General features: G+C 39.1%; 1 protein-coding gene across 1 annotated transcript in view; it reads right to left on the bottom strand.

Annotated features, from left to right (window-relative positions):
* Positions 1–27,669, bottom strand: part of LOC309598479 (dynein axonemal heavy chain 5-like) — a gene marked incomplete at both ends in the record, with an annotated part of 174,256 nt that overhangs the window by 10,123 nt on the left and 136,464 nt on the right. The window contains 4 exons of the mRNA XM_082329118.1: positions 7,382–7,514; positions 15,667–15,855; positions 21,353–21,700; positions 22,932–23,053. Of these exons, the coding sequence (XP_082185244.1) occupies positions 7,382–7,514; positions 15,667–15,855; positions 21,353–21,700; positions 22,932–23,053 (792 nt within the window). The remainder of the gene's footprint in view (positions 1–7,381; positions 7,515–15,666; positions 15,856–21,352; positions 21,701–22,931; positions 23,054–27,669) is intronic.

Raw genomic sequence — 27,669 nt, 5'->3', positions numbered from 1 at the left:
TATTTAACTTCTGAGAAGCTCAGAGCACTGGTTACCATATGAAGAGACTGAATGTCCTATGAACTTAGCATGACAGGCTTGAATGTTCTATGAATCAGATAGGCCAGCTGTTTATAACTCGGTTATTTTGGGATTTATTTTGTGATACTCCCTTTCTTGAATGGAATAAAGCCCATCTGAAAGTGACTGATAAAAGGTCAAGTCAGTTAAGGACATGAGGGTATTTTCATGCTTCAAAAATAGTATGTACTGTAACGATGCTCTTTGCACAGTACACACATTTTGGAAATTAGGATTCCCCTTTTTCATTACCCTAAATTTATACTGTCTCCCTTCTAAACATCTAAATCTATCCAACTGCCGTGTCGTGAATAAGCCAAATAAAGCTACTCAGTTTTGAGGATAACTAGTTTTTATTGTTAATTAAAGTAAACAGTCTGTTCTTTTAAATTTATCTGGTTTTAGGGTGATTCATTCAATAGATATAATGCTCTGAATGGACTACCTCAGGACCTTGTCTTATTTCATGGAATTGCCCCTTTTCGCTACCATAGCTACCACAAGCTGAATCTGAAAACTGTGGAATTTGTAAAATTTGGATCTACATTTTGAATTTCACATTTAGGAAAGCCCATATCTGGACTAGAAATTGAGTGTATCTATCTCATTTAAATGAGTGGATAAAGTTAGGAATAAAGGAAGAATCTTAAACTCCAGCATGAACCAAAAGAAGTCTCAATCCACTGACTGATTCTCTTCCCGCAGGCACAGATGTGAATCAAGAATAACCAGAATAATTATGTAGGATATAAATGAGAAGAGAAGTTAGTTTCTCCATCAAGTACAGTTTGCCAATAGCTGACATCATTATAATAGGATTGGAGACTATCCCTTGAGAACAATACTTGCTAGACAATGAGTCTGCTAAGCTAGTCTTAACAGTACACAGAGGAAAAAGCTCAGTGACAGCATCAATCCATTCTTGACTGTCACAGTTGCAACTATAGAAGTTGATCTTCTCAGCCTTTAATCCCCACTCAAGTTTATCTCCCAAGCGACCAGGTTTGTTACTGGACCAGTCACTCCTTGCCTCCACCACCAAGCTGCAACTCCCTCTTCTTCATTGAACATGTTGAAGAGAAAATCCCAACTTGCTTGTAACTTCATAAGCTTTCCTCCATTTCTGCCTTATGGCACCAGCTAACTTGCTTGTGCTTTCCCCAAAGAAAGCATTATTTATTGTCCCACCCAAAGGTACAAGGTATATAAGTGCTAAATAAAAACAATAAAAGCTAATGTATGTTTCCCCATACCTTAAACTTAATCTTTTTTTTTTTTTTCAAGCTTTAGTATCTTTCTACTAGCTCAGTGATCACCATTGCTGTGCTGAAAGAATTCAATTTCTTTGTTTCAGGCAGTTCTTTGGGTATTTCCCTCTTTCTTCACTTGGGCACTTCAGCATTTGGAGATGATTCCCAGGAAGCTCTCAGAAGCTCATTTAACTCCACCATGCTGTTTTAATCCCAAGGCCCTCAACAATTTATTACCTCCTTTTGCTCCTGGTCTCCTGAACAGGAAGGGTAAATCAGGCAGCTGAGCCCTGCAATGCACAAGACTCTCTCCATTTTTCACTTGTAGACTGTAGTATTCTCTCCAGCTGCACCTAACCTTTGCCTCTGTTCTGTTTTCTGTTTGTTTTCCACCCTCCTTTTCTGGTGCAGAAACCTGTGATTTAATTCTTCAAGTCAGGAGAGATGAAAGGAACTGAGAAACTTGAGTAGCATGCAATTTTTCACATAGAAGAGCACAGAAATCCTAGGCTCGCTGCAATAGCTAATTCCTTCAGTCAGTAAGAAGGCAATTTGAAAGTAACCTTGCAAATTGTTCTGAAAACTTCCCAGCTCCAGTACTAAATGGACTTGGCTGCACTCGCCAAAGGACTGAAAATAAAAAATTTAAAGCAATAATTTGAAGATGAAAATCCATGTACACCTCCCCAAAAGTAATACAAATCACTACCCTGAGCTAGAGTAATAGAACAGGCAGATAAACTATTTTCTGCAGTTTGTCCTAAATGTGCAATGTGTGTTTCTAAACAGTTGTCCTGGCCAGCATCATGGCAAGCATACATAACACTTATTAAGAAGTCCAGAAATAACATACCACACTTCGGAAAAGACAACAGGAGGCATTCTGGCATTCTTATCAGGATGAGAAGTAAATAATGGATGAGAGCTGCTGAGCCAGGAGTAACTATGCCACAAGACATACTAGATTCATCCTCTTCATTCCTCAAATGAATTCCCCATTGTTACATTCCATTAATATCCTCACTGAGTGCTCTTAATCATCTTCAAATAAAATCCTCACCCAAAAGTGGAATACACAAATGATCCCTACAAGCCTTACACACGCACACTGTAAGAATTAGTAAGGTAAGAGCCCAAGATTTTTCAGTCCAAAAGTCTATTACCATCAGCAGCAGGCCAAACTAAAATTGTGTTAGTGTTAGCAGTCTTAAAGCACTACAACTCAAAACAGAACTGAGACAGCCAGTGGGAATGAGTCCATACTCCTTGCCTTTGTGGGAAATTACCTTTCCTGTGCACTCTGGCAAGACTAAGTTTCCTGAGCTTCAGTTTTTCGCCACATGGATTAGAATAAATTATCAGCCACTTCTTTTGGCTCTTTTGGAGTTCATTTATATCCCTCTTGTAAGGTGCTACATACAATGAACAGAAATTCCTTGCAGCAACATGATGCAAATACTACTGTCGAGATCACGGTATTCTGAGTTGGAAAAAAATAGTGAATCTTTACCTCATTCTTTCAGGAGTTTAACACACGAGTTTGTGTAGATGACATAGGAATTCTAAGTGATTCCTGTTATGTATGTAGGACAACATGCTACCTCATGTCTACATGAAGTTCTGGGTGTTTCAACATATTCTTATATGAATGACAATAAGGAAACACCTAAGGCCAACATGCTGGTTAGCAATGCAGTGTAAGGATGGTGAGGAGCTATAACCAGGTAATGAAATAGTTTTTAATAAGGTAGCAAATCAATAACTGAGATGTACAGAAACTCAGGAAATGCACCAGTATTCCTCAAGGCCTCGTTATTAACAGTTATTATTCAGCTATTATTCAGTTCCAAAAATATTAGAAACACATACAAAAATGCAAAATTTTTTACTCTCCAATACCTTCTGTCTCAATAGTCTCACCTGTATTTTCTCACACTTCTCAACCTGGCATAAACGTATACCTGAAACACGCTAGTGTATTCATTTTAATGAGTTTTCATGCATGTAACTTATGCATCATTTAAAGAACGTGCACATGGTATACATCTGTGTGGGTAAAAAGAGGGCAAATAGCAAAGTCCCATTTCCCCTTAGTAATATCCTTGTTCCTGATCCTATTATTCCAAAAGCTCCGATTGCACTCTCTTTCAGTGTAGGATAAGAGTAATCTGTGATTTTTTTTCCCAGTCCTGGCATGTAGGTTATGTATGGTGTGCATTACATGGATGAAAATATGCTAGCTTTGTAACATGAGGGGTGCCATATTGTAGTTGCTGTGGAAAGTTTGCTTAAGCCTGGTAGATCTTCTCCATGACAAATGCCATGATGACTTCTGAAGCAGGTATTTGTACTGATTCCACTTCTTTTGCCTTCTATATTGGTCTTATGGCTTATGGCTCCCATAGGTACTTGTCTTGCAAGTACTAATAAAAATGCAAGGAGCAAAAACACTGGGCCTGTGGAAACAAATCTTTACACGTTACAAGTCATATAAAAGCTTACAGAGGGATTGCTGTATTCTCAGGAAATATGTCAACAGAAAAAGGACTTCTCTCTCCTAGCTCTGCAAGGACTGCACAAATAGCAGCAGGAGTTCTGTGATCATGTGGCACATACATGACATGAAAGGATAACAAATCCAAGGTTTCTTGTATGGCCTTCACTTGATCATGAAGCAGGCAGTTCCAAAGGATTAGTCTGAAAACACAAAACTGTAAGGTACCAGAAACAAATGCCAAGTGGATGCAGTTTTACGACCAAAGTAGAATCTATATGTACTCATAAAAAAATGAGTTAAGCATTTGTTTCTGTCATGACAAGCCCTTAAACAGAACGTTAAGTCGGTTAAAAAAATTCAGGAAATAAAACCAAATTAAAAGCTGTTCTTATTTCCATTGCCAAGGATTCAATATCTACTTTCAGTGCTACTACAAGCATGCTCCACTGCTGAGATTCATGGAAGCCACTCAAGGGAGAATAGGGATAACTCCCACAGAATCTCTCTTCTCACTTTCTTCACTGATAGAAGACACATCAGGGTGCCATCAAAATGCTTACCACTCCTACTTCAGTGCATGGAGAAATAAAGAGAACCCCCCCCCAATCCCACAGATAGGCCACATTCATTTCCCCTATACTCAAACAAACTCTAAGAGACTAGGAATAACTGAATGGGTCATTAGATTTTACTGCATTTAAAGACATAATCTTCATTAATGGGAAATGGGGTTTGAAGTGCCCACTCTCCAACAAACAGCTAGGGTGTTAGTGTCCTCTACGATTCCACAGGAGGAAGATGAGGCATGTACACAGGAACTCTATAGCTCATATACTGCCCTACAAAGAATATGGTCACTTTCTGCCAGGGGCTCAAGGTCTGATGTTCATAATCCATTAGGATCTGGAGTTTTGGTTCAAGCCCCATGTCTTACTGCTCCGCAGATGAAAAGATGAGAAAACAGCTTTCTTGGTCTCTAAAAAGATTTCTCTATTTGGAATACAGCCTCTATTTAGGTCACTTGAGAGGACAATCATCAGTGCTGTTTTCTGATTTATGTGAAGCTCTGTATTATACCAACTGTGAAATAAATTCTGAGCAATCAATAAGTAATTAAAACAGAACTAATGGCTGGGACATAACGGAGAGTACAAAGTGCAGCTACAATCTAATTATTACAATTTGATCCCAAAAAAGTATCCTGCCGGGCAGCAAAGTTTATTGGTGGAGATGCAGGCTTGCGAGGCATGGCTGCCAACAAACATGCTGGACACATGCTGAGCATCCTCACCCCTCCTAAAAGCTGAACACTGCTTAATCTGCCCTCTGGGTAGAGGGAAAAAAAACAGCTCTGCTAATTCCCTCAACATCCCTCATGTTCAGCTGCACATGGGCTCTCACTGAGGACAGCTTTATAGTACCTCAAATGTAACTCAGTGAGCAACAGCAAAATGACAAGGTCCATCTATTCACATCCAACCTGCAGAATCAAATATTCAGGCCTCCTTTCACAAAGCTACATGACACAACATGAAGATGCACTAAACACAAAATTTGTTTGAAAATTTTGATCTGCTACAAGCAGGTACTCAGGCCTTAACAGGTTGATGAAGCCAGAGCCAGGACCAGGCCGATGTCAAAATTCACACGACCCATTTGAGGAGGCAGATCAGTTTACCTCATCATAAAGAAAAAGCCACACCTCAGATGATCTAAGACTGCAGTTAACTGGTTTTGGGGACAATCTAGTATGAGAGAGTTTGGGGTTTTCCCCTTTGCTGAGGCAAGGGAGAGTGCCTAAATGTTCTTTCCATCCCCTAATTAATGGTCTACCACGTGCACTTGATGTAGCATGAATCTGCCAGAAGCCATTAACCGTTATTGTTAACTATACATCCAATTTTGTTTTCAGAGCAATTTTTCACTATATTTAAATTGCCTGTCCCTAAGAAAATTATAATGTTTTAGAGGGTTGCACAAAAGTAACAGCATTAACTTGATTAAACACCTGGTAGAGGACTGTGCCCACTGTGGAACTGAATACTAAGTGCAAATAAATTATGTTACTCATCCACCTCTCTGCAGAATATTGTACATTTTGAGACTTTAAATGTATCTGTCACAATCAAGGAAAGATTAATACTTTCTTGGACGGAAATCATTGTTTTAATTTACTTGAAAAGGGACTCCATGCACATATAAAAGGGAACTTTCAGCTCAGTGTTGAAACAGGACAATTGTTTCTTCCAGCTTGATCTTTGCATAGGTTATTACAGGATATGGAAGTTAATTAGCCTTGGGCACATTTATGAACCTCTTTCCTAGATTCAGATTATAGGCCTGATGTTTCTGAAGCATGCATTGTTGCCTCAGTGTATCATACAAGTGACAGGGGAAAAAAACCCTTTTGATTCTTTTGTAACAAAAATACAAATAAAAAAAAATCTCCCTTCACAAAAGACTTATTGTCAAAAGACTGGAAAACACCAGTAAGACAGATCACAGTATTGCCATCACCTATATCAGAAGGGACTAGTTCTGAGGCACTCTGACCTTCTCCCTGTGGGGACAGTTTGCTGTCTCAGATATTTTCTGCCTCTCTGCTGGAGAACAGCAGACTTGAGTGAGATCTTAACCAGTGGAACTGAACACTTCCAGCTTCATTTTCATTTATTGTTCATTCAAGAAGCTTGGCTGAGCAACAGCATACTTTCTTTCCTGGACATTTCAACTCTTGCAGATGAGCAAAATGGAAAGTGAAAACAAAAAGCAGATGGTAACATCATCATCCCTTCTTTTTCCTCACTCTTTTTCTGATAAAATTTTCCATCTGCTTCTAATTGCCTGTACTCTAGGTTTAACTACATTCACCGTTGCTCACTTTCAGCCAAATACTCCAGTCCCTGAGAGACACAGAGTGCCGTTGCCTACCTCCTGTGATGGCTAAAAGAAGAACCCTATCACTCTCTTTTGACTGGCACTCCCACTCACTTCAGCTTCCATTTAGAGACATCCTATTTGGTATAACCAGTTTCATGAACATTGCAAATCTCACCTTAAATTAGAGTCTTTACCACCTGGCCTCCTGAGTGCCCTGTCTCTCAATTACTTAGCAGCAACACTTCTACCTTGTTCTATACCATTATGTCTCAGATTAATTTCATAAATGACTCTGGCACATGACCTGTGGACCTAATCATGCAATTCAGCTCCTCCGAGCTCTGTAGAGATCCTAGAGAGAATCACAGAAGTGTAGTAGTGCTGTGGGACATGAACTGCAATAGTGGAGCACATGCATACAGAATAAATTAACGTGGAGTGTCCTTAGGGATGCAGTCAGGAGGCTAGAATTAGTGGTCATACGATATAGAGAGAAGAAAAACTGGGGGAGGGAGAGAACAAAAGAGAAGGAGGTAGAAAGGGAGGAAAGGAGAGGAAATATTTAGTTATATAGTATGAGCAACCATTAGTAATAAATATTGCATCTTCATTAAAGGTTGGATCAGATGATCCTTGAGGTCGCTTCCAACCTGGTATTCTATGATTAGTATGATTTTTTAATATTGTAACTTACCATCGATAGCCAATTTGAGATCAGTCAGTGTAGTTCGAACTCTTGATATAACGTGTTGCATGCGGTCAATTTCTTGACGGAGAAATATGTTCATGGGTTCAATAGCTCCCATCTTTTGAAGCTGGGCTCTCACCTAAACAAGAATAGTGCAATGATTATAAAATTTAATCTCCTGTTTCCCATGGAATAATTTTTGAAAGCAAAAGGATGTTTTTTTCAATTGTATCACATAATTCCTGAGAAAATAAACTTTTACGTAACAGATGGCCATTCAAGTCCTGTGCCAACTGTAAGATTTAGCACACTGTGACTCATTAGCTTACCAAAAGTAGCTCCTCCATCATTCTAAGGAGGGAAAGTTCCCTCTTTTTGAAGGGACACAGCGGTTCCTTCTGTCCTTGTTAGGCTGCAGGGTCTTAGATCATTAAAAAAATGCCACATGCTATACAAAAGCATGTTTGATGGTAATGTCTTCATATTTCAAAATTGTGCTAGGTGAACTTTCTCACCTCTTCTTGCCCTGTTGAGTTGAAATAATGCTACAAATGGAGTTCGACTTAACAAGCACAATGACATATAAAAGCTGCTACTTCCACTAGCATGTGACTCACTTGTAAGACAAGGTGCTCACGGATGCATTACTAGAGAGGCAAGATTGCCAGGAATAATACAGATGCCACATAATTCTGTTACACCATTACATGCACCATTTTGTAGGTAGAAGCTTTTGGCCTTCTTAATTTTTAAGGACAGCAGTTTCACTCATATTCAACAGAGAACACTTTCAAAATGGAATTAATTGTCTGTGTTACTTAAGGACATGTCACAGTAACAGTAGCAAAAGCATTCACTGTCTCACTTTAGCATATGCAATATGCTTCAGACATACACTGTATGTTCCATGTATATCAAAGAACACTGTATACAACAGTGTATGAGAAAGGATTTAGTGGCAGCTGCAGAAATCATGGTGCTTATACCTCACATAGTACCAGAATTCTTGATTTTTAAAACTTTCAAGTGTTTTTCCCCACTATGACTCGGCTTTCAGAAAGTCAACAGCTTTCTCTCTGTACTCACTACTACTCCACCACATGCATCATCTTTCACTTTGAAGCAGCCTGAACCCTGATCTTTGCCATAGTCACTCCTTCCCTCTGCAGGTGAAATTCTGCAAGGGGACTCTGGAACCAAAAAGAGATCTCAAACAGTAAAAGAAGATCCTAAATCCAGATACCTATATGGCCATTAATTTATCACAAAAGAGCTGACCCATAGGATCAGTTTGCTAAAATAATTTAAGAGCTTATTTCGAGCTAACTAGCAAAAGATGAAGAAAGAGTTAGAAAGCCTGTTCTTTCAAAGAGCAGAATATCATTGGAATTCTACTGCAGACAAGTAGAAGCCACAAGATTTGGTATAATGCGTGCTATTTCATGAAGGCCAGAAGTCCACTCGATTTTGCTTTGTGCTTTTCCAGATATACTCTTATATCTCACTGTATATATTACTGAGTATACTATACATTATATACACATAGTAAACATTACTAAAGATCTTATTATTACACTGAATAGCAAGTTTCTGCAAGATGAATATAATATAGCAGTTGAGTAGTTATAATTGCAAGTAAAAATGAGTAAATGCTTTGACAATTTCCAATTCTCAAGTTTCAACTCCAAGCTCAATAAAATACTCTTTTTCAACTTTATATGCTATTCTCCTTGGGAAACAGCTATCAGCAAGTTTATCCATCATATTTTAATCACAAGGACCCATAAGTGTGTCAGACAGAATGTCCAAGAAATAGGTGTCAGCCAATTATGCTAATGCTTTGCAGTGTGACAGTTCATTTTACAGACTGAGTTAATGTGTTTCTTCCTGTAAAAGAGAAAAAAATACTAAAATCAGCTATCATGAGACTAGAGCTGAGACAATAAACTCTTTTTGGATAATTTACACAATGAAGTATTCTGATTTTTTTCATAAAAAAATCCAGGGAAAGCTTCTGCTTTCTGAACATTTCACAGGAATTGATAATTCTCCCTCTTGCCAAAAAAGCAAAAAAAAAGTTTGATTTTTTTTTCCAGAATACTTAGAAGTCTAGAGCCTGCCACTAATAAGAAAGGAATTATACGGAATATAGTCCATGCATTTTATCCTTTAAATAAGAAATACACTTTTTTCTAGTTTACAAAGCATGTGTTCCTTTTGGGGATCATTTAGAGGAGGAATTTTTCCCGTTTGAGGAAAAATTGTATGGAAGATGTTGTTAAAGGAGTTATTTTCCAAAATATTGATATTTATGAATCTACGAAGAGAAGATGAAATAAATATTCTAAAATATTACTGTACTGATAATCGTACAATTTAGCTAGTGAATTCTCAGAATTTAAACATTCTTCTGATTTGTTTTCATGTACCTACAAAAATACCTGTAATGTTTTGAATAATGGAGTGAAACAATAATGCAGAAATTTGTTAGTCCATCCTAGATATGTTCACAGCACTCAGCCTGGGGCACCAAGCATAATCAGATATGAAAACTGAAAAAAATGACATATCTCCTACCTCATTGTACACAAATCAGTCCTGATCTGCAGTGAGACTTACTAGGTGTAACATAGTGCCTTTCTTGGAAATCTTGCTGTTAAGATGAGTTTTAAATACCAGCTTTGAGGTATGATTGACTGGTTTTGTATTAAAATTTTTATCAAGCAATCAGATTACTTACTTCCAGTGCTGCATTTATTATGACATAAAGAGATGGATACCGACTGACAGAAAAAAAAATCAAAAGACAGAACTCAATAACCAAAATAGCCCTTCTGAGATTAATATACTAATTCCATAAAGCCCACTTCCAACATCTCCTTTTCATTATGCAAACAGCTGTCATCTAACATAAAACAAGGTGATTTAAGAAAGGAGCAACTAAAATCATAATCTTAATAGCTTTGCCTACATGATTTTGCAATGCATCTCTCTGCTGCGTCAGATTCCTCTATGCACATTTCTTAGCTGTTCTCAGGTCACCAACTCCTTTGTCACCACATACTTTATAGGACATTCAGCAGAAAAGCAGTTGCTGAACTCATGCCATTTAAAGATCAGTGATCAAGTTACTGTAGCAGTAACTGCCTATCATTTTCAGTAAATGTTATTATTTTCAATTAGACTTGGTTACTTGCTATACTCTTTGCAGAAATTGGAAGTCCATCATTCTGTGAGATGGTCTAAATAAGAGGCCTGAATAAGAAAGACAAGCTCAAGGCACGCCCAATCCAAAGCTCTTTTCAAGTGGTGTCAAGGACCACTTCCCTGTTGTACACAAGGAAGCAGGCAGTGAAATATGTAGAAAATAGCTGAAGCTCTAGAGCTGGGTGACCACCATATCTGATAGGGTTGGTAAGTTAACCAGAGACACCTTACAAAAGCATCTATGTTAGTGCTTCCGTTCAGATCCTGATTTTTTTTTGTAGCAAAAAACATGCACTGAAAAGTAGACTCCCAGCACACAAACTGGCTTAGCTTCAAATTAAACTGACCCAAAAGGTATGCCTCAGGGAGTCTAACGTACTCCAACCACTAAGGGATGTTCAGCCTATGGGACCAGACTAGAGTTAGACCAAAGTAAATTCCCCAGTGAAACATCTAATGCAGGCCTGGGGTCCTCAGATGAACTCCTATTCCCATGCAATACTTTGCTAATGTAGTCATAGCCTTAGTGGCGGGTAAGTCGAAATCAATACTACAAAAACTATTTAAGGAAAAAAAATATTGCTACTTGGGTTAAAAGCCAGCCTCTAATAAAGTGCAGTATCTTTGGAATGTCTCCATGTCTATTCCCTAGCAAGCTGTTTTTCAAGCTGCAAGGATCATTTTTATTATAAACCTCTGTGCGTGACAGGCTGACATTTATTCTTGCATCTATCTCCACTCACATGGACTGACTGGACCTAATAATTTTACCACTAATCTCTCTGTTACCTGTGAAGCAAGACCCAGAAACAAAAGGGGTCATGAAAGCAGAATTCTTACTCTGCCTCTGCCCTTGGAATGAGAAAAATGAAGACAGTTTTAGGTCAGGAGGAAGGTTTATTTTGCTTTTCCATCACCTGTGTCAAACTGCAGTCTGATAAAGCATGCAAAGGTGACTTGTTTTGTTTATAGTCTTTTGGGTGGACATTGAGTCAGTTATTTGACTGGTGAGAGGAAGCGTTACAAGAATACAACAACAGAAGCAGCAGCATATATCATGGGGTAAAATGGTTGCCCTGTTTTGAAAGTTGTTGATTCTGAAGTCGTTGCCAAAGGCTAATAATTGAGAAATAAAGGCCTCTTGTGTGACAGCCTGAATTTTCTCTGGGTTCACAATGTATCCAGAGAAAGTATAATCCAGTGCTCTGAATGTCAGCAAATAATTGGTTTCAGTGCCATCTGTCCCTAACCTAGTCTGCTGCAGTTTTAACTCTGAGCAAATTCACTCCACACTTTCTAAAGGGAGCCACAAGAACTGATCAAAGATAGCAAAGGCACCTGCCACTTTCCCTGAAGAGTATGTGCTTTTAATTACCTTCATTTGTTTCCTAATTTTTTTCTCCTTTTCTCCACTGATAGTATGTCTCTAACTGGATTTCCAAAGACTTCGACATCATGGCCTTACTGGAGCACAATATTCTTCTAAAAGCAAACCCAAGCTGCACTGCTAGGACTAATGAATGTTTTTCTTTTTACAGCTCTTATCCAATGAGGCATGCATAGGAACTCTTTTTGACACATTCCCTCAGTCTCTTACAATTTACTACATTAGTTTTATTTGTTTCAGGATTGTTAAACTGATCTAGTAGGTAACAATGTCCTGAATATAGGTAATAATGTCCTGAATGACCAAATGTTGACTTAAATTGACAAACAACAGAACTCATCTCATTCCCTTTTTTTCAGACATCACAGGAAGTAATTACATAATCCATTTCACTCCTTATACTTGCAAGCTTAATTTCATTTGCTTATTATATTGTAGCTTCTGCTAAATTCTGCTGCTTCTTCCCTCAGAGAACATCTAAACTCTCCCTTCTTCTCCGCTCTGACTAATGAAATTCTTGGTTCTATGTTAGTGAACATAATCTTTTTTTTTTTTTCCTTTTGGTATTTTAGACATTATTTTTTTGTCAGTTTATGCAAACTTTCATTTTAAAATGTAGCTTTCTTTACAGCTTACTCCTGCCATCTCCGCCCCTTCTAAGAGGTTCCAGAATAACAGAGCTTCAGTTCAGATGAGAAACACATTTGATACAGATTTTTTGCTTATTGTGTAGAGATGGCCATGCTCCTGGCACATAAACAACTGCAGCAAAGAGGTGGGACTGGGCACTAATGACAGAGAAGGGAAATTCCCCTCCAACAGAGAAAGCATTGGTAAAGACCCAAACGAGTTCTAAGATCTGGAGAATGAGAGAAAGGGTAAATCCATTAGGCAAAATGAAGAAGGACATACTGAAGAATCAGGAACTGCAAGAAATAATGCCAAATCTCATAACACTGCAGAAATAAAATCTGAAGTTGTAGTGCAGCTGACACAGCCAAAGAGATGTACAGAGGAACACATCATTACTGATAATAAGATGTTGGAAAATGGCCAAAGGATGTTCTGTAGATACTCAGAGCAAAGGAATGACTACCATGATACAGAAACGAAGTGTAATTTTTGGATGGTTCTGTGGAAAAGTACCATGTCATCCCTCAGTAATGTGGACTGAAGAAACAGTGTGTAAATAGAGCAGTGTGCTTAATTGAAGAGAAATGCAATTCGCAGATCAAGGTGTACAGAGCCCGAGGAAACTAGAAATCACTGGGAAGAGGTGGTATCTACACTTATTGATAAGAGAATGAAACAAACTTACATCCTGAGCTCAGAATACTTTTACAAGAAATACAGAGGGAAAAAGTAGATCCAACAGGACATCCTCTGGCTGTCCCTGTAAGAACAGAGCGGGGGGGGGCGGGGGGTAGGGCGGGACCAAGCTGGTGCCGAAGCATTAATACCTAATATTGGTTTGTCCTGTACAAACTCAAATCTCCTTACTTGAATCATAAGAGAACAGCTGTCAAGCAAACTGAAGCAAAAGAGTTTTCCTTGAAGCTCAGAGATGTCAGAGAAATGGTACAGAAGCAAAAAACTTATCTAATTGTGAGCATCATTATGAAGATGATTGCTTATAAGAAAATAAAAACCTGCATGTATGATTGGCAGATCATGAGAAAAGATAATAGCTTGTCATACTACTGGATGATGAGAGTGAAACAGCAATGAAAACAGTTGGGGGTGACTTTTTTATACAGTCACATGGAAAAGTATGTATTGCACCCAAATACAGTAGTAAAATAGAGACAAATTAAGAGCACAGAGTGGGACTTCCAAAAAAAGCCTCTAGACTCTTTGTCCTTAACTACAGCTCCTGGCTCCATAACCATTTGTCTCCAAACCTATGACCGTCGAGGAAGTGACTGAAAAGGGGAGGCCTACTCTATGTGTGTTTTGTGTGGATAACCTGAGCGAATAAACCAAGAAGGAATGAGAGTGAAGGAGACCAAGATTAAACAAAAGAAATGACAGAGAAAAATATTATTTGTTCAAACCATTTAGAAGTGAAATTTGGATAAAACAAGTGTGTGTGCATTTTACATGGCTAAAAGGCACTGCACAAATTTCCCAGGGGTAAAATCTGAGGGCAAGAATACCCTCTGGTTACAATCTAAGGTCCAGTACTATTGATGTCTTCTAAGAATTAAGAATTCTTCAGAAAGAAAAAAGTTGGCAGTTTAACAAGAGACTGAAGAAATACTCCTTTAGAAGATTTAGCAAATATATTGAATAAAATTAGCTCAATACGCATATTACAAATACAGCAAAACCATATATGCTACCCAGGCTTTCAGTATTCTATTGCTATTGCAAACTGAAAAAAATTTTTCTAAGGAGCTGAATAAAACTAGAAGAAACTAGTTCCATGAAAAAGCTTTACTCTGATAGGAAGGATAAGGGAAAAGAACTGAGAACAATCCAAGGTGTAGATTATAGATGTGGATCCAAGCTGTAAATTATTAAATTTTTTAAATTAGTAATTAAGTGTTATTAATTATTATACTTACTATATTTCATTTTATTTGCTATTTCTAATATTTATTTACTATTAAATAATAATATGAAAACTAGAAAACTGACTCCATTCAAATTCTAATCAAATCAAATTCTACAAAGAAATGATTTATATACTATCGCTGAGAATCACTCAATAAGCAGGTGACAAAAAAAGAGAGACACAAGCAGGGATGGATGGAAAAATAACTATATGGAGGAAGCTGTTAGGAAACCTCACCAAAACAAGTTGTAGATTGTAAGCAGCTTGCCAAGAGGGGAATGAAAAGAGAAGTTCTGAGTTGAATGATGACAGTCCAGAACAGGCTATCTATACAAGACATATTAAATCTGAGATGAATAGTAGAACAGAAGACAGGAAATATTGCCAGGGCCCCAAGACTATTGGTTGTAACCTAAGTGGACATTCTAAGTTGGCCAGGGAAGAAAATAAAGTCTAACATAACAAGTCGCAATACCGCACACTGGGCACTCCACAAGCTTGGACCGCAACCAGGGAAAAAAAGCACTGTCAGAGCAAAACAGAATTGTAAATAATTAAATTGTGGAAATGAGGGTTTTTCAACAGTTACTGTTCATGAAACACATGGCAAGACACCAAATCCTACTTACAAACTGATGCAAGTGTGCTTTATGCTGGATTTTTCCATTTAATGAGACTTAATCAAAAATGTAAGAAAAGATTGACAAATGTATCTGCTATGGCTCAAACGCCAAAAAATCTGGGGCATGAAAAGGTCAGTGATAAAATCCATTATTCATAAGGGTGGTATTGTAATAAGAGTAGGTAAATTGAAAGCTGTAACAAGTATAAGATCACTGATCCTTCAGAAAGAGGCACTGGTGTCCTCTAAGCTGCTAAGGAGGGCAAGAACTTTCTTAAGTCTCTAATGGCTCTTCTGAGTTAAGGTGACTAATTAAGTGGACTATGGCATTTGAAATATATGTTTCCAATGTAAGAATATTTTAGATAATAAGCCAAAACAGTCTTATAAAACACTACACAAAGTTTTAAGAGCTTTTTGAAACACGTGCCAGGTAAATTTAAGAACCACAATAAAATTCATAAAACATATACATACATACATACATAAAACATCTGTATCTATAAAGCAGCATTTACCTCATGAGGGTTATAATCTGGAGGTAACTTCTCCAGCATCTCATCAGCAAGATGCTGCACCACTGCTTCTCGGGTTTCCCCTCCTCCAGTGCTGCTGTCTTTGGGCTGGATGCTCACTATTGTACTTAATGTCTCATTAGCCAGGTTAGTCTGGTAAGTTATATCTGCATTAGGGTGAAGTCCAAATACCTTAAAGTAAAAGGGAAAAAAATAGGAAAAAAAAAAGTGCAATTGTCCTTCTAAAATTATATCAATTAAAGAATGCATGAAAATGGATAAACAAGGAAGAAAATCCTCAGCTCTATAAAACAATAGATATGAACAGGTCAGTGGAAGTACACCCATTTAACTGGCCAAGGACCAAGCGCAAATTACACAAAACCATTAACACAGGCTACATGTATGATAGCGTTTTCACTCATATGAGTGGGGTTTTTTTTAACTCATCTGCTTATCTTCACGTAGCAGGCTTTGGATCATGCTGTGGAGTGCTATCAGGGGGTACAAACTGATTCCTTTCCACTGGTTCAGACTAGGGCTTGTTGGAAACATGTCATATGTGGACACTGACCCCTCACCACTAGCTCTGTGTCTCTACAGATCTAGTCCTGTTGTACCAGCTCAAGTAGATGCCCCTAATAATCAGACCAGTTACCATTTCTAACACATTTTGTTTTACTCAGTCTCTCGGGCTTATAAGGCATGCAGCGCAGTGAATAAAACACTGCCCATATTTGAAGTACCTAAAGATTTTATATCTGGTGATATATTTAGGATATTTTATGGTTTAGCTATTTTTGGTTTAAGTCCCCCACTCCTTACTTCCCCTTCTTCTGAAATTGAATTACTTTATTTAAGATACAGCTAGCACAGAATTACTACAAAGCTGCCCTTTGTCTGAATGATAATAGCTTTCTCAGAAACTTCCACTGAAATATCAGTAAGTCTATAATTGTCAGGTTGACAATTGCAACTCATCTCCAGGAGGAATTGTACTGTGACTTATTTCACAAGCCCTCATTTAATTATAGCTATTAACTATCTCTTACAAACTTTGAACCACTGATCCAACAATGAGAAAGGCTTGCCCTCAAACTGAGCACCAAAGCCAAGCAATCTTCCCTTTCTCATTTTTCATGTTTTCATATTTTACGTTAGAATTGGTATATTACAAGAAAACACTTCTAGTAACCAATATTTACATACTCTGAGGACAGAATAAAAAGGACCATATGTAATATTGTTATGCTTGCAAATCTAGAAACTCAGAGACAAAGGATGTAAGTGGCTGCATCTGTGTCAAAGCCAGCAAAGCTGCACTGATTTACACCAGTTGTGGATCCGATCCTTACAACAGCACAAAGAACACAGTACAGACTTAATATTGCGTATGAGAGAAGATGTGACTATAACTAGCATGGAATTAGATTCCAGTTAGGATTTAACATGTTTTACAGGTAGTGGTTTACTCAGCCTGAATATTTGGAGCTGTAAAAAGTGAAAATATCAATGCACTTTATTACCATCGTATCCTATATGGAATGAAATACACATTTGAAGATACACTCTTTTCTGCTTTTGCCCTTACACAACAAGGGTTGGTTTGTTTGGTCTTGCTCTAGCAGATTTTGTGGCAAAGCCCAAGTTAGAATCATGAAAAATATCTGCTCTTGTGAATGTAAATTGTAGTGCTGGTCCAAGGGCTAACTTCAAAATTGGTGTAATATTGCCAAAGCCAGGGATGTTACATGGGAGACAACTCTGGTCTTATGTTTTTATGCAAGTGATGTATGAAGGAATAAGAACAAAGAAACCAGAGCAGCGAAGCAGTGGGTGGACCAGTGTCCTGGATGTCCTGTATATTAATCAAGGAGCTCAATCTCTCATTCTTTTTGATCCAAAATCTCTGGGAATTTTGATTAAAAAGAGGATGTTGGATTCTGTCTTTTAGGGTTTTTTTTAGCCTGATAAATCCTCAAACCAATTGCTAAAGCTCTATACCCCTCTGAAATCAAAGTCATTTTCAAAGGGATTGCTGAGTTCAATAGCCCTCTTCAGAAGTCAGTGTTTATTCTGATCAGAGGTTGAAATTTCATCAAAAGAGCAAAGATACAGCAATCAGACTTATTCAGTCTTTCTTTCTTAACCAAAAATGGAAAGGGGAGGAAACAAAGATATACTGTTTTGACTAGCACAATATCCTTTGTGGAATGAAGACGACTGGGAGATTAAAAGGTTAAAGGTTTCCATGAGCAATTTTGACAGATTTTGGAATGACAGAAGAAAGTCGTAGCTTTTTTCCTAACCTGTGAAAATGTGAAGGAAAAAAAGATGCTTGCATTCCTGGACTTGATCCTATTTACATAAAAGTCAAAGGTAAAATTCCCCTACATCAAACCATACATACAGATTTGTTACAGGCATCAAAATACTTTAAAAATACATTGCAGCATTGTGAGATAGGTTCCCAAGTGCTTAGAAAAGCAGATCCATGAAAGTAGCACCCAAAATCTGATAGAATCAAGGTTCATACACCGATAGGAACCACTTCACGAGCTGGGCTCAGATGAATCCCACTGGTGCGTTATCATGGCTGCGTTTACCCTCACTTGGAAAAGGTGCATCATTGCCAGCACAAATACCTTTACATTCTGCTTTCACTACTTGCAGAGATTCAAAACTTTTCAAGTTTATTTTATGACCTTGGAATCTTCTCACCCTCTCAGCCAGCACATTATCAGTAACAGAAACCCAGTTTTTTCTGTTCAGTCCTGTCTATTTAATTTTAATAGAACTTACTTCCAAAGGCATTTATCAACTTAATAGCAATGAGACAGAAATCCAGAGCATTCACTTCTGTTTCAGTTTTAACTAACTTTATCAGTGTGCCTGTACTAGAGCAAGCAGAAAGCTGCAGTCCTCCAATTAATATGACCACTGCAGTATACACACACTGGGTCATGTAAAAGTGGTTGCAACCAGGAGCTATCCTGCACTCTACCCCATCAATTCATGGCAACATCCAGATCTTCCTGTTGTCAAAGTAGAATAATCTCCCAATCATAACTTGCAAAATGAGACTGTATGGCTTTTTTATTCTCATTATTTCTCAGTTCACATGTCTGCTCAATCCCATACAGGATTGCAAAATCACAAAATAGTTTAGTTTGGAAGGGGCCTCTGAGGACTGTCTAATCCAAAGCACCTGCTCAAGCAGGGTCAGCTAGAGCAGGCTGTCCAGCACAGTGTCCAGTTGGGATTTTAATATCTACAAAGACTGAGACTCCACAACCTCTCTGGGCAACCTCTTCCAGTGCTTGACCACCTTCACTGTAAGAAAGTGTTTTCTTGTTGTCAGATGGAATTTCCTGTTGTATAATTTATGCCCATCGCCTCTTGTCCTTTCACTGGGTACCATTGAAAAGACTCTGGTTCCATCTTTTCTCCCAACAGGAGTGTACATATTGAAAAGATCCCACCTGAGCCTCCTCTTCTGCAGGCTAAAGAGTCCCAGCTCTCTCAGCCTTTCCTCATATGACCGATGCTCCAGTCCCTTAACCGTCTTCATGGCCCTGCTCTGGACTCACTCCGATAAGTCCATATCTTGCTTGTACTGAGGAGCCCAGAACTGGACACTTCTTCAGATATAGTCTCACCAGTGCCCAGTAGAGAGGAAGGACCACCTCCCTCAACCTGCTGGATCACCTCCCTCTTCCTAATGCAGCCTAGGATACTGTTGGCCTCTTTGCCATGAGGGTGCATTGCTGGTTCATGGTCAGGTAGTTGTCCACGAGGACAACGAATGCAGGAATTTGTATTTCCCCTTGTCAAACTTCATGAGATTCCCCTCTGCCCACTTCTCCAGCCTGCCTGGATCTCTCTGGATAGCAGCACAACCATGTGGTCTATCAGCCACTCTTTCCAGTTTTGTATCTCCTGTCAACTTGTTGAAGGTGCACTCTGCCCCATCATCCAGGTCATTAACAAAGATGTTAAACAGTATTGGCCCCAGTACTGACCCCTGGCATACAGCACTAGTGACCTGTCTCCAACTGGACTTTGTGCCACTGATCACAACCCTCTGGGACCAGTTATTTAGCTAGTTTTCAAACTACCTCACAGCACACTTATCTATGCCATACTTTGTCAGCTCATCTATGAAGATGTTATGGGAGGTAGTGTCAAAGGCCTTACTAAAGTTGACATAAAAAACATCCACTGGTCTCCCTTCATCCACCAAGCTGGTTACCTCATTGTAGAAGGCCGACAGGTTGGTTAAGCATAATTTCTCCTTCACAAATCCATGTTGGCTACTCTCAATCACCTGCTTGTCCTTCATATGTTTGGAAATGCTTTGCAAGAGGATTTTCTCCAGCACCTTCCTCACTGAGGTGAGGCTGACCAGCCTGTAGCTCCCCAGATCTTTCTTCTTCCCTTCTTGAAGATTGGAGTGGTATTTGCTATCTTCCATTCTTCAGGAACCTCTTTGAATCACCATGACCATTTAAAAGTAATCGGGAGTGTCCTGACAATGACATCAGCCAGCTCCCTCAGCACTCATGGGTGCAACCCATCAGGTACCATGAACCTGATCTGTTCAGTTTGTTTAAATACTTCTTAACTTGGTCCTCTTCCACCAGGGTTAAGTTCCTTGTTCTAGACTTTTCATCTCAGGGGCCTGGGATTCCTGGAGGCCAGTTTTACTGGTAAAGACTAAGGCAAAGACGGCATTGAGCCTTTTCCATATCATTTCTCACTAGTTCTCCTGCCCCATTCAGCAATGGACGCATATTTTCCCTAGTCATCTTTCTGCTGTTTACGTACTTGTAAAATCCTGTCTCATTGCCCTTCACATTCCTTGACAGATTCAACTCCACTTTGGCCTTGGCTTTCCTAACCCTATCCCTGCAAGACTGGACAGTAGCTCTATACTCTTGCTGGGTCACCTGCCCCTGCCTCCACCTCTTCTACACTTCCTTTTTATGTCTGAATTCAGTTACAAGCTTCTTGTTCATCCATTCAGGCCTCCTGTTGCCTTTGATGTCCTATGTGTCAGGATGCATCTTTCTTGAGCTTGGAGGAGGTGATCCCCGAATATAAAATCGTTCTCCTGGACCCTCTTATCTCCAGGGCCATATCCCATGGGATTCTTCCAAGCCTGGAAGAAACCTCTGAAGAGGCTGAAGTCTGCTCTCCTGAAATCTAGGGCTGTGGTCCTGCTTTTTGCGCTAGTCCCTCCTCTTAGGATCCTCAACTCCACTATCGGTCACTGCAGTCAAGGCTGCCTCCGGATTTCACATCTCTGACCAGTTGTTCCTTGCTTGTAAGTATCAGGTCCAGACAAGCACCTTTCTTTTTTGGCTCCTCAGTTACCTGTGCCAGGAAGTTGTCATTAATGCACTCAAGAAATCTCCTAGACTGCTTGAACCCTGCTCTATCACCCTTCCAGCAGATAATTAGGGTCGTTAGAGTCCTCCATGAGGACCAAGGCCTGTGAATGTGAGACTTCTTCAAATTGTTTGAAGGCGGCCTCATCTACCTCTTTGTGGTCAGCAGATCTACACTAGATACCCACTATAATGGTCTGCCTGCTAATCTTGACCTATACATTCATGGATCTGGAAAATATACCTGATTAAATTATTTATCTGACAAAAACTCCGTTTAATATATTGAAATATTTTACCTCGGGTGTATCAATCACTGGCAATTGCTCTATGTACTGGAGATAGTCTTCAACTGTTTTCCCTTTTGGAATAATATAATCTTTGTAGAAACAAAATTTTTCACTAAACATATGCTCTCCAAACCACACTCTTGCATATGTATTCAGCAGTGCTTTGTCAAGGTCATCAGTTACACGGCCACCGTACTGTACTTCTCCAAGCATATAGCGAACACAGCTCCAGTTCACTCCACGTTTAATATCCATATCATCCAAATGATTCTGAACAAATTGCACACTGGCTGTGAAGTCTGCCTGATTAAATTCATAAGGAATATTCCAGCCCAAAGGACCAAACTTTCGTCTTTCCTGTAAAATAGATAGAGTTAAAGGTAAAAGGCTGATTGATAGTAATAGTGAAGAAAACATTAAGTGCAGAAGAATACATGAAATATGCTAAGAATGCAGCAGTCCAGCTGGGGCTATATTTCACCAACTTTAAAAAAATGATTCTTCTCTTAACACACACAAGGCCAAATGCTTGATTAATTACCTAGTAGTTAAATATCTCTTCATTTATCATCATCAGTAGAGAGTTAGGAACAAAGAATAGGAATATTAACATTTACACAAAGAAAAAATCCTTTTTTTAAAGTGCAGAGAATCTGTGAGTCTAGAACTATAGTTTTTGAATTTCAAAAATGAAGCTACCATTTTAGGAAATTATGTGCAAACTCATCAGCCATGATCATTGTCTGTGGCCCTCCTCTGGACTAGGTATATTCATAGCACTGATGACTGTGCATGGTGCAGATGCAAGTAGCAAAAGCTGCTTCTTACTGAATCATTTACAGATTCAGCTGCCAGTATGTAGTTGTTAGGGCAATATCTGGTATTTAAACAGTCTTAATTTCCACCAAGACAGAAGTGATGGGCCAAAGACAAGCATACCACAGGCTTCCATTGGACCACAATGTATCAGTCCATGGATGCCACAGAGTTAAATTAACTAAGTACCAAATATAAACTAAGGATACTGCAAAATCTATGAATAGAATGATGAAAAGTTGTGGTTAATCCATAAAGCACTTTCTTTAATGGAACTTCTGAAAGGCAAGACCCAAAATCATCTTCCACCTTCATTTCCTCCTACAGGTTTCAGTGCAGGAAGGATTTATATTCACCCTCTTAGCCCTTCTCATTGTGAAAGCAGCAGTTTTAAGACTATGGTTTTCCAACCCAAGCTGTAAATTTCTTTAATGTGCTTTTATGATTTAAAATATTAGCAAAAAAACAGTTAGTTGAAAGACAGATCACACAGCCATGCCCAAAGACTTTAACAGAAGAGTACACTAATTGATCATTGGTTGACTGTCCTTTTTTCGTCTGAAATACCATCCCTGTTGGAGGCACAAGATCAACATGAGCAGAGTTCTAAGACAGTAGCAGTAATAGAGGTGTGTTTTTTTCTTTCTTATTTTTTTCGTATTAATCTACCAACATGGGATTTCCATTTAAACATGCTTTTCATTTAATAACATGGTGCATTAATAAATGAAACATGGCTTTATGACAGAAGAAAAGAAACGTATTTTTAAACCTGAACAGTTGTGTGAAGAAATGCTACAGCATATAGCAATGGTTTCCACTGTGGCATGTTGCTCACTTCTAGGTGATCCTGAGTAACAGCTGAGTATGTTCGTTTCAAGCCAGCTTTTACACCTAGAAAATAAGTATAAAAATGCAATATATGAGCAAAAAAATGTATGGCACCCATAAGTCCAAGTTCCATTAAGCTGAATTCTCTATTCCAATTTACAGTGTCATCTTATTTATAGCTTCAAATAACTCCTTTGAATCAATTATCTGTTCAGCTGGTCATAGCAGGCGAACTTCAATTACATTTTGTTTCAGGTAGATGACACACCAAATTAGGTTCATGAGTCTGGAAGGAATTACAATTAAGTAATCATATTCTAAATGTTACCAATAACAACTGAAATATAAACATAACTATTCAGCAGCTATATGGCAATCAAAAAGACACCTACCTTCATATAAAATATAGCACTGAATATCCAAGAGTTTGTGTTTTGATATTTACATGTAAAATGAGATTTTAGTTCTATTGAAGATGATTTTATTTAGATTTCTTTCCTATAACAATCTCAAAATTCTGTATGCAGCTTCTTAAACTGGCATACAGGCACCAAGCTGATGAGAGGAGAACCTAAATTCATAGTGGAAATACTAATACTTGGGGAGGTTTGTTTGAGCACTGACATTTCATGTCACAGGAACAGCTTTAGGCAGATCATACTGATACAATGTCAGGTTCCATGGAATACACAAGCCCCACTACTCCCAAATGCTTTCAGGCAGCGCTACTGAAGCATCATCTGCCTTTGGCAGACAACACCAAGCACGAGTTACTGACACCAAGTCCCTCTTATGATATCTTCCACCTAATCAGCTTAACACAAGTCTAAAAAGACAGATTTCAAGTGCATTGAATAGATTGTCCAAGCCATCATACTTCCTGTGACACAATAAAAGCCTTTTTGCTTCTTTCCTACTTCACAAAGATCCTGTAGAACAATATTCAAACAAATAGCTTTTCAAAATATTATAAGGGTATCATAAGAGAGTTCCAAAATCAAGACAAAGTAATGAAACAAAAGTGCCTTATCACATCGTGCTACCAATATGGCAGGATAGTATCAGAAAACTGAAACTGTTTATATTTCATCCTGACTTAAATTGTTACACCGGGCATATTCCTATTACTAAATGTAAGTTGTAAATTGGCTATAACCTGATGTATAAAATAGCCTCTTGGAGCTATAGAGTGTTATCATTTGAATGATATCATTTGAATGATCATTTGAATGATCACAGTAAAATAAAAAGATGCCGAGCACTGAATTAAAAAGGGGGGAGGAGAAGAGAAGAATTTTTTAACAGAAGACTGACTAACTGCTCTTGAGAGTGGAGTATATACACTGAAAAAGGATGTCTTTCACAAGATCAGACATTTTGTACACATCTTACTAATGTTCAAAGGAAGATGAATACTGAAATAAGAGGTTTAAATGACTGAGGCATTAAATATGACCTTGGATAAAAATTCTCAGCTCCTACTGACTTCATTAACCGAAATCTGTGGCAACATATATATATAAATATGAAGGGCAAGTTAATGCATTACACAGTTAGTTAAAGATCAGGGAGTTAAAAGACAAAATAAGTGCCAGACTTGACGATTTTTTTCTGCCATAGTCCAAAACACAAAGTAACCTTCCCTCATCATACGTAATAAGTAGCTATAAGTCAGGGTAGTAAGTAAGTTGCTTCTATAAACATATAAAGGACAACTGCAGGTAGCAGCATAGTTTGGGTAAGAGAGAGGCATTCAACAGCAGCAAAGCAACAGGTTAGAGGCTACCTAGAAAAGCTCAATGTTTTCATATCACACAGAATACCACCAAATAGTTGAGGCTGGAAGGGTCCTCTGGAGGTCACCTTGCACTCTCAAAGCAGAATCAACTACAGCTGGTTGTTCAGCACCTTGTCCATGTGGGTTTTCAGGATGGAGTCTACAAACTCACTGAACAAGCTGTTCCAGTATTTGACCACCCTCACAGTGGGTTAAGTTTTTTCTGATGCTGAAGTGAAATTTCCTGAATTTCCATTTGTGTCCATCACCTCTCTTTCTGTCACTTGGCACCACTGAGAAAAGTCTTGCTGTTTTCTTTATTCATTCCCATCATATATTTATATGCATTGATAAGATACCCCTCTTCTCCTCAAAGTTAAACAATCATAGGTCTCTAGGCCTCTCTTCATATGTCACGTTCTCCAATCCCTTCAGCATCTTTGTGGCCTCTTACTGGACTTGTTCTGTCCATGTCTTTCTTGCACTGGGGAGGTCAGACCTGGACACACCACTCCAAATGTGCTCTCACGATGGCCGAGTAGAGAAGAATCACCTCCCTCAGCCTGCTGGAAATGATCTTCCTAATGCAGCTGAGGGTGTTGCATGCCATCTTTGCTCCAAGGGCGTATTGCTAGCTCATATTCCACTTGATTTCCATCAGGAACCCCAGGTTCTTTTCTGCAAAGCTGCCCTACAGCTAGTCAGCCCCATCATGTATGGGTGCACGAGGTTCTTTCTCCCCAGGGGGAGTACTTGGCATCTCCCTACGTTGAAGTTCAGCAGATTCCTGTCAGACCATTTCTCCAGCCTGTGAAACTCCCACTGAAAAACAACATGACCTTCTGGTGTATCAGCCCATTCTTCCCACTTTGTATCAACTATAAACTTGCTGAGGGTGTCCCATCATCCAGGTCATTAGTGAAAATTTTAACCACTGCTGGCCCCAGTATTGACCCCTGGGGTACGTCACTGGTGACTGCTCTCCAGCTGAATTTGTTGACCACAGCTCTTTGAGCCTAGGAGTTCACACAATTTTCAATCCACCTCACTGTCCACTTCTGTAATGCCTACTTCATCAGTATGTCTCTAAGGATGTACTGGGGGGTTGTGTCAAAAGTCTTCTTCAAGTCAAGATAAACAACACCTTATGCTCTCCCCTCGTCCACTAAACCAATCATCTTACTGTAGAAGGCTAGCAGGTTGGTTACTAGGCTCAAAGAATAGTAAGTAATCAATGGCTTAAGATATCCTAGCAGCCAGAAAAAAAGCAAAGTACACTAGGGACAGATATTGCTCAATATCTTCATCAGTGGCTTGGATAAGGAGAGAAAAGGAAACTTCAACAAATTTGCAGACAATACTAAATTAGAGACTGTGGATGACATACTATATGGCAGAGCATCAGCCCAGAGGGATCTAGTGAGAGATGAAGACTTGGCCAACAAAACCTGCATGAAGTTTAACAAGGAGAAGTGTAAAGTTCTGCACCTGCAGCACAATAACCCCATGGATTTGTACAAGCCGAGACCTGCTAGCTGAGATCTACTGGTAAGCATCTCAGGGTTATCGCAGATGCCAGGTTGACTATAAGCCAAAATTGCACTCTTCTTTCAAATAAGGCAATCCAGACAGTGGGCTACCTTAGAAGAAGCACAGCCAGCAGACTGAAGAAAGTTCTTATCACTTTCCACTTAGCACTGATCAGGCCACTGATCAGATATATTGACCACATTTGGCACACAAGGGAGGTGTGGACAAATGGGATGGGGCAATAAAGGTGGTCAGATACTGAGAGTGTGTGACCTACAAAGATAGGACAAGAAGGCTGAGTTTGTTTAGTCTGTCAAAGAGGAGGTTGTGGTACGCAAAAATCAGCTTAAACTGTGATACTGAAAGGCAGCAGATAATTGCGTGCACATATGAGGGATGGTGGCTGTCCAAAACTGAAATTTTGAACTCTCAAGGACAAATCTACTTGCTAGCTGCAAATGGTACAGGCTGCAAAAAGTGAAACATCCTGAATCCTCCAATTAATACAGAAACATGAGTCAGAACTTCCAATTAGGACACTGATCACACATTGTACTTCTGCACATAGACCACTTAGGTTAGGAAAACTGGGGGTTTAGAGGCCCAGCAAGCACGAGATGAACATCCTAGCTTGAGGAAACTTTCCTGGAAGTGGGGAGAGATCCTGGAGGTAGGGGAGATGCATTGAGGCAAATGTCAGGGGATGCCCAGGGACCTAGGCCAGTAATGTCCAAGAATGGTAGCTCCAAGTAGCTGCACAGCATGAAACCAACATGACTTTCTGCCCAACCTTTCTGGGCCAGCAGCGATCTCTCCAATGGGAAGGGAAGTCAAGCAGAAATGAATGCAATAGAGGAGGCTGGGAGCATGAGAGAGTGAGTGTGTAAAATTAGCAAGTAGTATAAAAGGCCTAATCTCATCGGTTCTTAAGTAAACCCCAGTATTCAGATCTACTATGGGTTGTTATTAACTGTCTTGCCTGTGACAGAGGGTAAGGGGTGATTCAGTAGCAGCTCACAAATATCTGAAGGACAATTACAAAGATGCTGGGGTCAGTCTCCCATCAGCAGCGCTGGATGACATAACAAGGAGCAATAGCCACAGCTACACACTGCAGCTTGGGAGGTGGAGGCTGGGTGTTCAGAAGAGTCCTTCCTTTTCCCTATCCAGTAGAGCGCAGGATCGGTCCCCCTTTGCATCCTTGGGTGAGGTCAACAGGACAGAAAGAAAAGAGTGACAGAGTGTACTAAGCTTAAGAAAGGACCACTGACCTGGCATTCTCCACAGGTTCTACACAAACAACAAAATCACTATCAATTTCTGTTACAAAACCAAACAATATCCATTTTCTCCCCAAAAGAGTCATGCTTTA

This window comes from Platalea leucorodia (assembly GCF_965183815.1).
Source record: "Platalea leucorodia genome assembly, chromosome: 1".
Lineage (NCBI taxonomy): Eukaryota > Metazoa > Chordata > Aves > Pelecaniformes > Threskiornithidae > Platalea > Platalea leucorodia.
This window is presented reverse-complemented; position numbering and strand designations above follow the sequence as displayed.